The sequence below is a fragment of the Megascapheus bottae genome, chromosome 17 (assembly GCF_031878675.1).
Source record: "Megascapheus bottae isolate mThoBot1 chromosome 17, mThoBot2.hap1, whole genome shotgun sequence".
Taxonomy (NCBI): domain Eukaryota; kingdom Metazoa; phylum Chordata; class Mammalia; order Rodentia; family Geomyidae; genus Megascapheus; species Megascapheus bottae.
In genome coordinates this window covers 3454550-3469083 of record NC_143525.1, presented here as the reverse complement: position 1 = coordinate 3469083, position 14534 = coordinate 3454550, and the positions used below count along the sequence as shown (strand labels likewise).

The 14534-nt window shown below is 41.6% G+C and overlaps 1 protein-coding gene across 1 annotated transcript in view; it reads left to right on the top strand.

Moving 5' to 3' along the window:
* Nucleotides 1–11352, top strand: part of Cops3 (COP9 signalosome subunit 3) — a 31974-nt gene extending 20622 nt beyond the window's left edge. The window contains exons 8-12 of the mRNA XM_090349397.1: nt 1150–1323; nt 7003–7089; nt 9394–9507; nt 10399–10479; nt 11039–11352. Coding sequence (XP_090205523.1) covers nt 1150–1323; nt 7003–7089; nt 9394–9507; nt 10399–10479; nt 11039–11092 — 510 coding nt within the window. The 3' untranslated portion in view covers nt 11093–11352. The remainder of the gene's footprint in view (nt 1–1149; nt 1324–7002; nt 7090–9393; nt 9508–10398; nt 10480–11038) is intronic.
* Nucleotides 11353–14534: the final 3182 nt, after the last annotated feature.

Sequence of the window (14534 nt, the reverse complement as noted above, 5' to 3'; positions counted from 1 at the left end):
ACACCTGGCTTAGTCATTTTGATAGTAATTTTTACCCTTATCCTTAAAACAAAATTCAAAAGTTTTAGGAATATCAGGCCTGAAAATCTTCCTGATGAGATTTCATTCTGGCTTATTCAAGACAGCTAAATGTTCTTTACCCAAGAGCCCTGTGTGGCTCTCAGGGCTCTGGTTAGCTGGTCACAGGCAAGGGGTGAGTAGATAAAAAGATACTTCAGTCCAGCGACATAGCTCACGCCTGCAATCCTAGGTGCAATCCTAGCTACTCAGGAGGCTGAGATCTGAGGATCAAGGTTTAAAGCCAGCCCCGGCACAAAAGGACCTGAAACTCTTTATCTCCAATTAGCCTCTAGAAAATGGCGAGTGGGGCTTGGTTTAAGGGTAAGGTGCTAGCCTTGAACTGAAGAGCTCAGGGACAGCGTACAGGCCGAGTTCAACCCCCACAATCCACCAAAAAAAAAAAAAAAGATACTCCAATCAAAGAGTGGTAAGCAGTGTAGGTTTAGGACAGCTAGCCTCAGCACTGTGGAGAGCTGTTGTGGGTCCCTCTACTGACCCTTCGGCAGGCCTGTTTTAGAAGGCATGCTTCATAAAAGTAAAGTCTTCATGTTCAGGGCCTCTATAGCCTATACTCATATTACTTAATAACTTACAATGATAACCATTGAAGTTCAAAGGAGCAGTACTTCAAGGTCAGAGGTGGGTTTAAACATGGCTGATGGCTGAGCTTCTCAAGACCTATACACATTCTCTTAGAACTCTGCCTCAATTGCTTAATAGAAATTATAAATTGTTCCACTGCAGGTGATGAGGTATATGTGAGAGAGTTAGGGAAGATGGATGCTTTACCTTCTTTATTCTTAGTAGGACTAAGCAATAGAAAAGCATAGAAACACTGATAGAGGGGAAAAAAGTCCATCTTTCAACCTGCTTTTCAATTATTGATGATAATAAAGTTTTCTTGGTAAATTACTTGAAGTGAATTTTGTCTTAAAAGCTAGGCATTTGCTTTAGGTAAATTGTAAGTTGATCAGAAGAGCATGAAATAGATTTGCTCAAAATAGAATTCTATAAGTTCATTTTTCTTATCTAAGTTTTAGTTCTTTAAAGCTTTAATCTGATTTTTTCCCCTTATTTCCAAACTTTTAGCCCCTCAGTAATGCATACCATGAATTAGCACAAGTTTATTCAACCAATAACCCCTCAGAACTGCAAAACCTGGTGAACAAGCACAGCGAAACTTTCACCCGCGATAACAACATGGGACTGGTGAAGCAGTGCCTGTCATCTCTCTATAAGAAGAATATTCAGAGGCTAACAAAGGTGAGGCAAGCGTGGCCCTTGGATGGTGTCTCCAGACTGTCATGGGCCTGGTTTCTTCTCTTTCCCTTTCAGCATAGAGGAAGCAGGTCCAGAGATAAGTGTGGCAGGATTTCTATACTAAGAGAGAACTCTGTTGCATATGGGTTCTTAGAAGGAGTTTGATTGATACCTTTTGGTCTTTTCAGGGCTAGAGCAGGGTATTTGAGAAGAGGAGCAGGTGAAGAGGAAGCAAGGTAGGAGATACGGCTACACTGGGAGGCAGAAAAAGTAGCCCTGAAGGGGTCACCAGTTCCATATGGGCAGTTAGGGGTGCTAGTGATAATTGGCCTTGAACTTCTTAGGTTGTGCTGATCTCTTCTTGAACATCTTATTTAAACATAATATGACTCTTGACATGACCTTTAGGCCAAGGCTGTATAAATCACATGCAGTTGAATTCTAGGACATAAAGAAATTACATACAGTTTTTTTGTTTTGTTTTGTTTCGTTTTGAGACAGTAGTCTCACTATCCAGAAAGGCTTTGAACTTGATCTTCCTGCTGTATCCTCCTGTGTCCTGGGATTATAGGCATGCTTTACCATGCCTGGTTCTTAAGTTTCTATTTTCAAGTTTAAAATAATTGATGTTTTCTAGGTGCCAGTGATTCATACCTGTTATTCTAGCTACTCAGGAGAATGAGATCTGAGGATCTGCTGTTCGAAGCCAGCCCAGTCAGGAAAGACTTGTGAGACTTATCTCTAATTAACCACCAGAAACCAGAATTGGAACTGTGGCTCAAATGGTAGAACTCTAGCTAGCCTTGAGCTAAAAAGCCCAGGGATAGTGCCCCGAGTTCAAGCTCCAGGAATGGCACAAAAATAAAAGGACTGATACTTTTTGATTGTAGAAAATATGTGCTGGCTTATCTACTCAGAAGGCCTAGGTGGGAGGATTACTTGAGGTCAGTCTCAAAGCATGAAAATGCTCTTATTATTGCTTAAATCATACAGAGAAGCATAAGAAGGCAACCAATCACCTGTATTCAAAAAGCATGCTGCTGCAAGTAATTGGAATAAGAGTATCTTAAGCGAATAGGACATTGCTTTTATTCTGGTGAGAAGTGTGGTTGGAGACTCAGCAGGTGACAGCTAGTGTGATCTTCCCTATCCACATCTGTAATGGGGGGAGGACTTGTAGGAAGAACAGGTACTGTTTGTGGCCAGGCTCTCTCCAGCAATTAGAAGTAGTGATTGACTTAGCAGTGCAAGGACTAGGAGAGGAGTTGGGCAGATGGGCAGGTGATTAAGGACATGCGCTGTGGAGGAGAAAGAGTGTCACTGAGTAGGGAGGAATTTCCTCTGAATACTCGGGAGAGAGTAATATAAAGTTTGCTGAATCATAAGGAAATCAGAGAATTTGTAAAACATTAACTTGTAAGAGAAGAACAGAGAAAATGAAAAAGAAAAGCAACTCAGGAAAGAAAAAAAAATGTGACCAGTTAGCCAGGAAAAAATTGACTCTCAGACTGAAAGGACCAACAAGGCATTGCTGCAGCAGTTGTCAGCTTTTATTTGAAGTTCAGATACAAGTCTTCACTTGAGAATTGTTGGTAGGTTGTAACTTGAAATGTCTGAATAGTAAAATACACTTTTCTGTTTTAGATAGGAAAACTGAGAGCAAGAATTTGACCAAACAAACAGGAAGGGTCTCAGGGTATTCAGGCCAGGGCTAAAGCAGTAACTCACCAAGTCATTTTGTCCTGGATCCTTCAAGTACTGACTTATGGGATATTGTAGAGCTCTGGGCTTATGAACACTGATAGAGGGCAGTAGGGGAGGACCACCTTACAGTACAGGAAGCAGGAATGCTGCATTAACACATACCTAATTCAAAATGTAAATTTGTGATGATGGCTTCTACACTATGCATTAGGTCCTAGTGCCAGAATAATAAAAGCAGAAAAGAGCCAAGGATTTTCTTCCCAAGTGAAGCCTCTTTCTTTCTTTTTTTCTTTCTTCTTTTGTTAGTCTTGGGGTCAGGCCCCAAGGGTTTTCTCAAAACTAGAGCTCTACCACTTGAGACATACCACCATTTCTGGCTTTTTCTATGTATGTGGTATTAAGGAATCGAACCTAAGTCTTTGTGGATGCTAGGCAAGCACTCTACCACTAGGCCAAACTCCTTGAAACTTCTTGAAAGTCAGAAGCTTTTCAAAAAGTCATAGCCTGTGGCCAGAAAGTGTGGCCTAGTAGTAGAGTGTTTGCATAGCATGCCTGGAGCTGTGGGTTCAGTTCCTTGGTAACATACATACAGAAAAAGCCAGAAGTCGTGCTGTGGCTAAGTGGTAGAGTGCTAGCGTGGAGAAAGCTCAAGGACAGTGCCCAGGCCCTGAGTTCTAGCCCCAGAACTAGCAAAACAAATAAATAAACAAAAAACCCCAAAACTCATAGCCTGAGCTGGGACATCAGTGGTTCATACCTGTAATCCTAGCTATTTAGTAGGCTGAGATGAGAGGATAGAGGTTCGAAGCCAGACAGAGCAGGAAAGTCTATGAGACTATTTCCAATGAACCACCAAAAAAGCTGACAGTGGAACTGTGGTTCAAATGGTAGAGCTCAGGCCATGAGCACAATAGCTCAGAGAGAGTGCCCAGGCCCTGAGTTCAAGCCCTAGAACTCTCACAAAAAATAAAACAGAACAGCCAGGTGTAGTGGCTCAGGCCTGTAATCCTAGCTACTCAGGAGGCTGAGATCTGAGGATCCTGAGGATGGATGGGCACTAAAAAGCATGAGACTCTTATCTCCAATTAATCACTAGAAAAGGAGAAGTGGGGCTGTGGTTCTAGGGATAAGGCAGTAGCAACAATTTTGACCTGTAGACTGCATTAATGTAGTGCTAGAAGTACATCCAGTGGCATTGCTAGCTGAAATCAAGCATACAGGATCCTTGACTGAGGGTTTTATATGCTGCCTCTAGTGTGCAGATTATCCACATTTTGTATCTTGTAAAAATTCAGTTGCATGTAATTGAGGCTATGTTCTATATGTTATTCTTTATTTAGCTTGCTGCTTTGCATGTCTTTTCTGTGGACATGAACCTGAGTCATAGTAATAGTAGTCCCTTGTGTGAAGGGATCATGGAAATTCCTACTTATTCTGAGATAGGCAAATGATAGTTTTATAGTCTTGAAATCTCAGTATTTCTTAGTGTTAAACTACTTTGTTACTTCTTAGTAATAATTTCAGTTCCTTGGATATTATTCCCCTATTTTATGGAATTAGTGGGGATTGAACCCAAGGCCTTGGGCACCGGATGCTATCCAGTTTCCAAACTATGAAGATTTTAAAAATCATTGCCTTATAAAGAATTTTGATCGGAGAGTATAGCTTAGTGATAGAGTGCTTACCTGCTATGCCTCTGAGGCCTTGGGTTTGATCCCCAATACTGGGGGGGAATTTCAAGACTAAGGTTTTAATATGCCTGACTCTGAAAATATCATTGTTGTAAATTTTATCAGTTGCCACTGAAAAAAGAATTTGTTCCTAAAATTGACATTTTTCATCAAATCCCAAATAGAGCAGTTGTAAACCTTGCTTTCCTTTGTGCTTTGCAAGAGTGCAGCCTTTCCTCTGATTCTCTTGTTTAAAAATTTTGACATAGGGCTGGTGGCTCACACCCATAATCCTAGCTATTCAGGAAGCTGAGATCCAAGGATCCAGGCAGACAAATTTGAGACTTTTAGATCTAATTAACCAGCAAAAAAGTTGGAACTGTGGCTTCAGTTGCAGAAGCAACTGTGAAAGCAATGAATTAAAGAGTCAAGTGACAGTGCAAAACCCTGAGTTCAAGCCGCGGTACCTGCACTAAAAGAAGAGCTTTGATTTTGAAGGAAAATGTGATTTTATTCTACTTTATTTAATAGATAATACACTTATAATACAAAATTCAAAGGATAATAGAGATCTTTGTTCTGTTTCTGTATCCCAGTGACTTTTTAGTCTTTCCCTACAAATAACCCAATATTTCTTTAAGTTTAATGTTATTGTTGGGGTAATGTATAGAGTTACATTTAATTTGTTAGGTTACAGTTAATTCATCAAGTAGTGGGTGCATTACTTCTTGCACATAGATACCCCTTCTCATGTTTTTGTTCCTGTTTTCTACCCCCACAACCCCTCCCAATCATCTTGCCCCCCCTTCCTTATTTCAAATAAACAAATAAACATATATAAAATATACCGGGTAACAAAGTCAGATATATGAGATTAACTATAAGAGGAAAAAAAAGGGAAAAGGAATAACATAGTACATTAAGGACAATAATCACAAACCTCTTGTTTCCATATCCTAGAGTTCATTTTGTTTAGTCTCATCCTGTATGATCATATGTACATAGCTTTTGAGCTATTGTGATCCTCTGCTAAGAGAGTCCTAGATGTATACTAATTATTAAAAATGAAGGAAATCATGGAGCCTATGTTTCTTTGGGTCTCACTTACTTCACTTAATATGATTTTTTCCAAGTCTTTCCATTTCCTTACAAATTAGGCAATGTCATTCTTTCTGATGGCAGCATAGAATTCCATTCGTCTACTGAGGGCCATCTGACAACCCAGTATTTCTAATGAGTGTTTGCAGTGCTTTCTAGAGGTAGCCCATTTGGACATGAATGCACATGGGCACACAATTGCTTGTGTACACGTGCACATACGTACATGTAGTCTTCTCCTTTATTCAGCTGTTAGCATGTCATATCCTCTGTTAAGCAGCTTTTTCCTTGCTTAATGTATGTATCTTGGATTCCTTCCTTCATAAAAGATGGTCTTACATTTTTTTAAACAACTGTAGAGTAGTCCATTCGTATGGATGTGCTTTACTTAAGCATAATCCTCTGTGAACACAGAGATGATTTCTGGTCTTTCATTATAGTAAACACTGTTTTCTTACAGAAAGAGGAAATTATATATAAGATCCATTTCTCAGGTCAGGTGACCTGTGTGTTGCTAGATTAAGGGTACTGCTGGCTCATCTTCCTATCATCTGTGTACATTCCTGCCAGCCTGCACTGGGGGCCTGCTCCTCACACCTTCACTGGTGCAGTGTGCCATTGTTATCAAACTTTCAGGAGCCTCAGCAAGTGTATAAAATAGAATCTTGATATAGCTTTACTTTATATTTTTGTAATGGTCATTGTGATGAACATTTTTTTCACATGTTGTCAAGTCCTTTTTTCATGTCTTTACTCTTTATAACTTTAGGGACTTTGGCATTTTTCTTGTTAACAGCACTATACATACATATATTAATATGTACATATATTAAATTAAGCCTTTGTCATTAACCTACTTAGGATTTTCTTTGGCTATAACTAACTATTGGGCTCCATCCATTTTAAACTAATACTTATTTTGTGTAACAATGGAGAAAATTACGTTTTTTTGTTTTTGTTTTTGCCAGTTCTGGGGCTTTGAACTCAGCCTGGACACTCTCTGAGCTTCTTTTGCTCAAGGCTAGCACTCTACCACTTGAGCCACAGTGCTACTCCTGGCCTTTTCTGTTGATGTGGTAGAACGCAGGGCTTCATGCATGCTAGGCAAGCACTATACCACTAAGCCACTTCCATTCCCCCAAAACTACACATTTTGAAAAGTTTGTCTTCTGTTATTTCTACCTGTGATTAATTTACTTCTGATTTTCAGACCTTCTTAACACTATCGTTGCAAGATATGGCAAGTCGTGTGCAGTTATCTGGACCTCAAGAAGCAGAAAAATATGTTCTACATATGGTATGTGTGTTTTCATTTAAACATTTTAACTAGTAGATTTGTATCCTTTTAACAGTAATGGCGCTGCTGCATGTAGTGGCCTGTGCCTATAATCCTAGCTGCTAAGGAGATGGTCGCAACAAGTCTGGTTCAAGGCTGGCAAAAACATGAAGCCCTATTCAGAAATAGTGTCTATTTCTGAAACACAAAAGGGGTTTAGTGGGGCATATTTTTAAGTGGTAGATCTTGAGTTCAAATCCTAGTGTCAGCCCATCCCCCCCAATTTATTTATATGTATATATTCAGTGTGGAATAAATCAAGAAGGAGAAGAATGGGAACTCTAAAGTCAGTTACTACTATTACATCTGGTCAAATCCCCTAAACTCTGTAGTATTTCCAAGTCATGGCTGCTAACTGAGCTTTTTCTGTTTTCTTTGTATTACTGCAAGGAACTGCCTTTATGGGGGGGAAATATATATATATATATATATTACCCGAGCGTCAGTGGCTCACGCCTGTAATCCTGGCTGCTCAGGAGGCTAATATCTGAGGATCATGGTTCAAAGCCAGCCCGAACAGAAAAGTCTCCATGAGGCTCTTATCTCCAATTAACTGACACAAAACCAAAAGTGGTGCTGTGGCCAAAAGTGGTAGAGCAGTAACCTTGAGCTGAAGAGCTCAAGGACAATACCCAGTCCAAGAGTTAAATCCCCACAACTGGATTCAACTGGGGGTCTGAATGATATCCCTGAGTCTCTTTGTGCTCAAGGCTCTTTACCACTTGAGCCACAGCTCCACTTCCAGCTTTTTCAAAGTAGTTTATTGGAGCTAAGAGTCTCATGGATTTTTCTGCTTGAAATAGGCTTTAAACCTCAGTCCTTAGATCTAAGCCTCCAAAGTAACTCGGTTTACAGGTGTGAGCAACCAGAGCCCTGTTAGGTCTTCACTTCGTAAAATGGCAGCTGTAATATAAATTGTGTCTCAGTGTAATGGGTGTTTAGAGATATGAGGGCAGGAAACTTGGCACTGGTAGCTCACACCATGATCTTATTAGTCAGGAGTCTGGGATCTGAGGATTGTATCTTGAAGGCAGCCTGGGCAGAAAAGTTTGAGAGACTGTTAGCTGCAATTTAACCAGGAAAATATTAGAATTGGAGGCACAGTTCAAGTAGTAAAGTGTCAGCCAAGGGCAAAAAAAAGCTGAGCTAGAGTTTTAGTTCCTGAGTTTAAGCCCCAGTACCAGCATTAAAAAACAAACAAAAAAAACCATAGGCCGGGAGTTTGGCTTATTGGTAGAATGCTTGCCTAGCATGCATGAAGACCTGGGTTCGATTCCTTGGTACCACATATATAAAGAAAAGCTGGAAGTGTTGTGGCTCTAGTGGTAGAGCTCTAGCCTTGAGAAAGCCCAAGGACAGTGCCCAGGCCCTGAGTTCAAGGCCCAGGATTGGCAAAAAAAAAAAAAAAAAAAATCCAGGTGCTAGAGGTTTTTATCTATTTCCCTAGCTACTTAGGATGCTGAGCTCTGAGGATCACAGTTTGAAGCCAGCCTGGTCTGACAAATCAGAGATGCTTATCTCTAATTAAAGAAGTGCCAACCTTGAATAAAAAAGCTAAGGGACACTGCCAGGCTCTGAGTTCAAGTCTTTTTTTTTTTTTAAAAAAAAAAAAAGATGTAAGAGCTGAGTGTTGTGGCTCATGCCTGTAATCTCAACAAAACTTGAGAGGCTGAAGCAGGAGCATTGTGAGTTCAAGGTCAGTGTGAATTGCATAGCAAGACTGTCTCCAAAAACAGAGAGAAGGGGAGAGCATTTGCCTACTATGTATAAGGTCCTGAGTTTAATACCTCATTGTACAAAAGAGAAAAACGTAAGGATACTTCCACTGTGTTATGCTGAGAAAAGGGCCATGTATGGAAAGTACCTAGTACAAGCAGATTCATAGAAGGCAGATTAGTGATTTCCAGGGGCTATGGGGACAAATGAATGGGGAGTAGATACAAAGGATATTAGGTTTCCTTTTGGGATGACACAGATTGTTTACCTTGTAGTGGTTAAGTCAGCATGGAGGCATATTCCCTCAATCCCACCCTTCTGTGGCCCCAGCTACATGAGAGTTGTAGTTAGAAGAACCAGTTGTAGTCTGGTCCTGGCAAAATTGAGACTGCCAGAAGCCTTGAGTTCAAATCCTAGGGTTGCCAATAATGAAGTAGATTCCTGAATTTACTTATGTGTTGACCTCTGTGCTTTTCTTGGTTATATCCAATGACTAAATTCACATGGTGTTCAGGTCTAGAATTCTTTCTTGATTTTTTTTCTTTATAGATAGAAGATGGTGAAATTTTTGCAAGTATTAATCAGAAGGACGGTATGGTCAGTTTTCATGATAATCCTGAAAAATATAATAACCCAGCCATGCTTCATAACATCGATCAGGAGGTAAATGTGTTGCCAGGTTTGGGCATTTTTGATTGATGGCTTAGGTGCTGTACTGGAAATACTGCTCCAACATAGTTTTAGTTCAAGATAGTTTCCAACTTAAGAACACTATTTAGCAAGCTACTTAAAAAATGGGCTGCTTCAAACTCTTCTGGATGGCTACACTGAATGGTAGGTTAGGTTAGACTTCTTAACAGGCTCACCAATGCCTACTTTAATTCCAGAGACACTTTGAAGGCTCTACTACAATGTTATCTGTACCCAACTGCCACAAGGTAGCCTTGTGTCTATGGATGTCTAGATAGGGGGTGGTCAGAAAGCATCTCTTCTGTGTCAGGCGTAGTAGGGGCAGGGGAAGCAGGAGGAGGATGACACTGGAGTGTCCTGTTGGTAGCAGCATAGGTCTCCCCTGCTGCCAACAGTGCTGCTCTGTGTTCTGGCTATGAGGTGCCATTAGGCATTTGCGTTTCTTATCTCTGAGTAAAGTTATTGAATTTATGTCACATTCAGAAACTTAAAAGCAACACATACATACAATTCCTTTCTTGCAATTAAAAGCTAGAAACTAGAAATCATTTTGGCAATTCATGAATGGAAAATGTCACCTGAAATGATGTATAGTCTTCACACTTAGTTTAAATATGCTTCAGTTTCACTGGAAAAGATGTTGATGTATTTGACTATAGGTGCTGCTCTGACTGCTGGGGTGTTAGATAGAATACATCACTACTTAAATAGCACTCTGAATTCACAGCGTTCTGACTTGAAAACCTGTTAGTGCTGAAGTTCCAGATTAGGAATTGTGAACCTCTGGCACATCTAAGAACAGTTGGGATTCCAGGGGTATGACTGACCCACGCCACCTTGCTGACCCTGAGTTCTGTCATGCAGATGCTGAAGTGCATAGAGCTGGATGAGCGGCTGAAGGCCATGGACCAGGAGATCACAGTGAACCCCCAGTTCGTGCAAAAGGTGAATGGGGTTCCCTTGATGCGACAAAACTATCAGGTGGAGAAGGACAATGGTTGCCTCCTTTCTCCAACCTCAGGCACAGGAAGTTAGTTTTCGGTTATTAATTACTTGGTTGGTTGTCCTTGAAAACCATAATCACAGCTGGGTACTGGTGGCTCACACCTGTAATCCTAGTTACTCTGGAGGTTGAGATCTGAGGATTACAGTTTGAAGCCAGCTGGAGAAAACAAATCCGAGGGACTCTCATTTCCATTTACTAGCAAAAAGCTGGAAGTGGAGATATGGCTCAAGTGGTAAAGTGGCCAGCCTTGAGCAAAAGCCAAATGAAAGTACAAGACCCTGAGTACCAAAAGTGGGGGAGGGTTGTTGTCTACAACATTAGATGTATGCTTAGGAATGTGCAAGCAGGTCCCCCATGTTGATCCCAGGTTGACACTACTGTCATTCCCAGGGTGCCTTCCTGTGGGAAGTACAGGGAATAAATAGCTGTCATGCTTGTTTAGGGTTGAGACCCCCTAAGAAAAGCAATCATAGACCACGTTTGCTTTCCCCTTCACAGAGTATGGGCTCACAAGAAGATGATTCAGGAAACAAGCCCTCCAGCTACTCCTGAAACGAATGCCCATCCTGAGTTGCACAGGCGAACGTCACCTTGGTGGCTGATAGCGTGAGGAGGGCAGCAGGGAGCACCAGGCCTGTTCCACCTGGACATTCAGTTTTGTTTTGACATCTTCAGTCCTATGTGCTTTCAGAAAACCATTCTCTCTGCAAAGAAAGGAAAAAAATTCAAACTAGAGTCTGTTGTGGATTTATTTATCCTCAGAATATTGTTATTATTGCATTAAATTTAACATTTTGTTTTAATTCTTTGAACATTGATGTGTCTTCTGTATCACTTTTTTTTAATATGCATAGCTTTTAAGGACAACATTCACTGTGAGCAGAAGCAGTTGGATATTAGCACTTTTTTGAAGATGTAATCTGAAAGTTGATATCAATCTAAAAAAAAACCTTAATAGAATCTATAAGGTAAAAAGCCAGGTTTATGTTGTTGTTTTTAATTTGTTTTGTTTATTTTTTATCACTACTGGGGCTTGAACTCTGGGCCTGGGTACTGCCTCTGACCTCCTTTTGCTCAAGGCTACTGCTCTACCTCTTGAGCTACAGTGCCACTTCTCGATTTTTCTGTAATTGGAGCTAAGAGTCTCACAGACTTTAACGCACAGCAGGTTATCTCCCAAAATGTAAGGTATTATACAGAGTGGGGCTTCATTGATGAAGTTCCACAACTTTGCTATATGTTCCAATCAATTTTACCTCTACTGTATCACTCTCCCTTTCTAATTTTACTCTTAAATTTTTTTTTTCTGAAGTTGGGTGTGGTGGCTCACACCTGTAATCCTAGCTCTTATCTCCAATTAACCACTAGAAAGCTGGAAGTGGTGCTGTGGCTCAAAGGGTAGGGTGGTAGCCTTGAGCTGAAGGGCTCAGAGACAATACCCAGTCCCAGAGTTCAAGCCCCACGATGGACCAAAAAAAAAAAAAAAAATCTGGTGGGTTAGGAATGGTGGGTTTGTGGTACAGTGCTTGTCTTGTATGCATGAAGCCCTGGATTTGATTCTTCAGTACCACATAAGCAGAAAAAGCAGGAAGTGGCACTGTGGCTCTTCTGTACAGGTTAGGATATAGCTCAATGCTAGGGAGCTTGCCTAGTGTGCATGACTCACTTTTTCAGATGTGTTAAGCTGCGTTATTAATTGTATTTTTGTCTGCTTGTTTATTATTTATTGCTGGTCCTGGAGTTTGAACTCAGGGCCTGGGCACTGTCCCTGAGCTGCTTTTGCTCAAGGCTAGCATGCTACTACTTAAGTCACAGTGCCACTTCTGGCTTTTTCTGAGTAGTTTAGTGGAGGAAGATGAAGAGTATCTTAGACTTTTCTTTTTTTTGCCAGTTGGGGCTTGGACTCAGGGCCTGAGCACTGTCCTTGGACTTTATCAAGGCTAGAGCTCTACCACTTGAGCCTCAGCAGCACTTCTGGCTTTTTTCTATGCGTGTAGTAATGAGGAATTAAACCTGGGTCTTTGTGCATGCTAGGCAAGCACTCTATCACTAGGCCAAACTCTGCCAGGGCTGGCTTCCAACCACAATCCTCAGATCTCAACCCTGATATCTTAGATGACAGGCATGAGCTACCAGTGCCTGACAATGTTTTTGTTAACACATTTGTTTTTGGTTCTGAGGCTAGAATCCGGGTTTTGCAAGCCTAAGCAACTGGTCTGTCATTGAGCCACAGCTCAGCCCATGTTTTGTTTTTCTTTTTCCCTCCCTCCCTCCCTCCCTCCCTCCCTCCCTCCCTCCCTCCCTTCCTTCCTTCCTTCCTTTTGTTTGTGGGGCATGAACACTGGAACCTAGCACACTGTCCCTGAGCGCCTCAGCTTCAAGGCTTACCCCTTGTGCCATAGCACCATTTCTAGTTTCCTGTTGGTTAATTGGAGATTAGAATTTCACAGACTTTAGTGTCCAGGCTGGCTTTGAACTGCAATTCTCAGATCTCAGCCTCCTGTTACAGATGTGAGCCACCAATGCCTGGCTCATTTATTTTGTTAGTTTTATTTTGTGATTTTGTCAATAGTGGGGCTTGAACTCGGGCCAGGACACTGTCCCTGAGCTCTTTTTCTCAAAGCTAGTGCTGAGCCAAAGCTCTACTTCTGGCTTCAAACTGAGATCCTCAACCTCCAGAGTAGCTAGGATTACAGATGTGATCCACCAGCTCCTGGCTTTTCATGTTGAAAAGGAAAGTCTCTCCCTCTCCCCCTCCCCCTCCTCTCCTTCCTCCTCTCTCTCCCTCCCTCTCTTCCTCTCCCCCTCTTCCCCAGTTCTGGGGCTTGTACTCAGGGCCTGGGCACTGTCATTGGGCTTTCTCAAGGCTAATGCTCTACCACTTGAGCCACACCGCCACTTTCTGGCTATTTTTTCTTGTGTATGTGGTACCAAGGAGTCAAACCCAGGGCTTTGTGCATGTTAGGCAAGCATTCCACTGCTATGCCACACTCCCTGTGTTGAAAATCTTAAAAGTGTCCTGAGCCATGATAGAGACCACACTTTGATTCTGTGGCTGTGTTGTGAGTGGCAAATAGATTTGGCAAGGTGTTCATTTGGAACAGACCTATAGGTTTAGTTGAAAAAGCACTGCTAAAAGAAGTAGATAGCTGAGCCAGTGCTGAGGAAGATATTACTGGTATAAATCAAAGCCCAGTGGTGCTTCCTTCCAACAGGACTTTATGAGCCTATCACTATGGAAATAAGTAAGGTGGTGGCTTCTACCAACAACATGAGAATAGAAATTCCTGGGTCCAGCAGTGGGGACTAGTGGTAGAGTGCTTGCCTAGCATGCATGAAGCCCTGGGTTTGATTCCTCCATACCACATACACACACAGAGAACAAGCCAGAAGTGCTGTGGCTCAAGTGGCAGAGCACTAGCCTTGAGCAAAAAGTGTCCAAGGACAGTGCCCAGGCTGAGTTCAATCCCCAGGACTGGCAAAACAAGAAAACAAACTGGTATAAAGTTAATTTTGTTGAAATTTTCAGTACGTCTGGGGCTGGAAGGCAGAGCTCAGTCAGTTGTAGCTTGCCTAGCAAGGGAAAACTTGGGGTTCGATTTTGAATGCACAAGAACACCTACCACTAAGAGAAAATGAGGGAAAATATTTAAAAATTAATCTTAATAAAGCCAAACATGAATGAAAATGTGGGGAGTAAGTGAACCATATTAATATTCCGGATTGCAGGACTGGCCACCTCGGCGAAGTGGAAATTTGGGCTCTGGAAAGCAGATAAGGTGCTGTGAACATCTCGCATCGTTTAAGGCTTTTAAAGCATCTTGCAGACTCAGTAAAATTCAATCCTTTATATTGTTGATGGCAAAAGTAAAAGTGAAATTCTAAATTACCCTCTCTCTCAGAAAATGGAGTCTGTGTCTTCAGCCCAGCTGCCCGTGTGAGCCGCGTGCCAGGTGGCAGCCGGGGACGGTAGAAAGCGGAGGTGGGCTGGCTG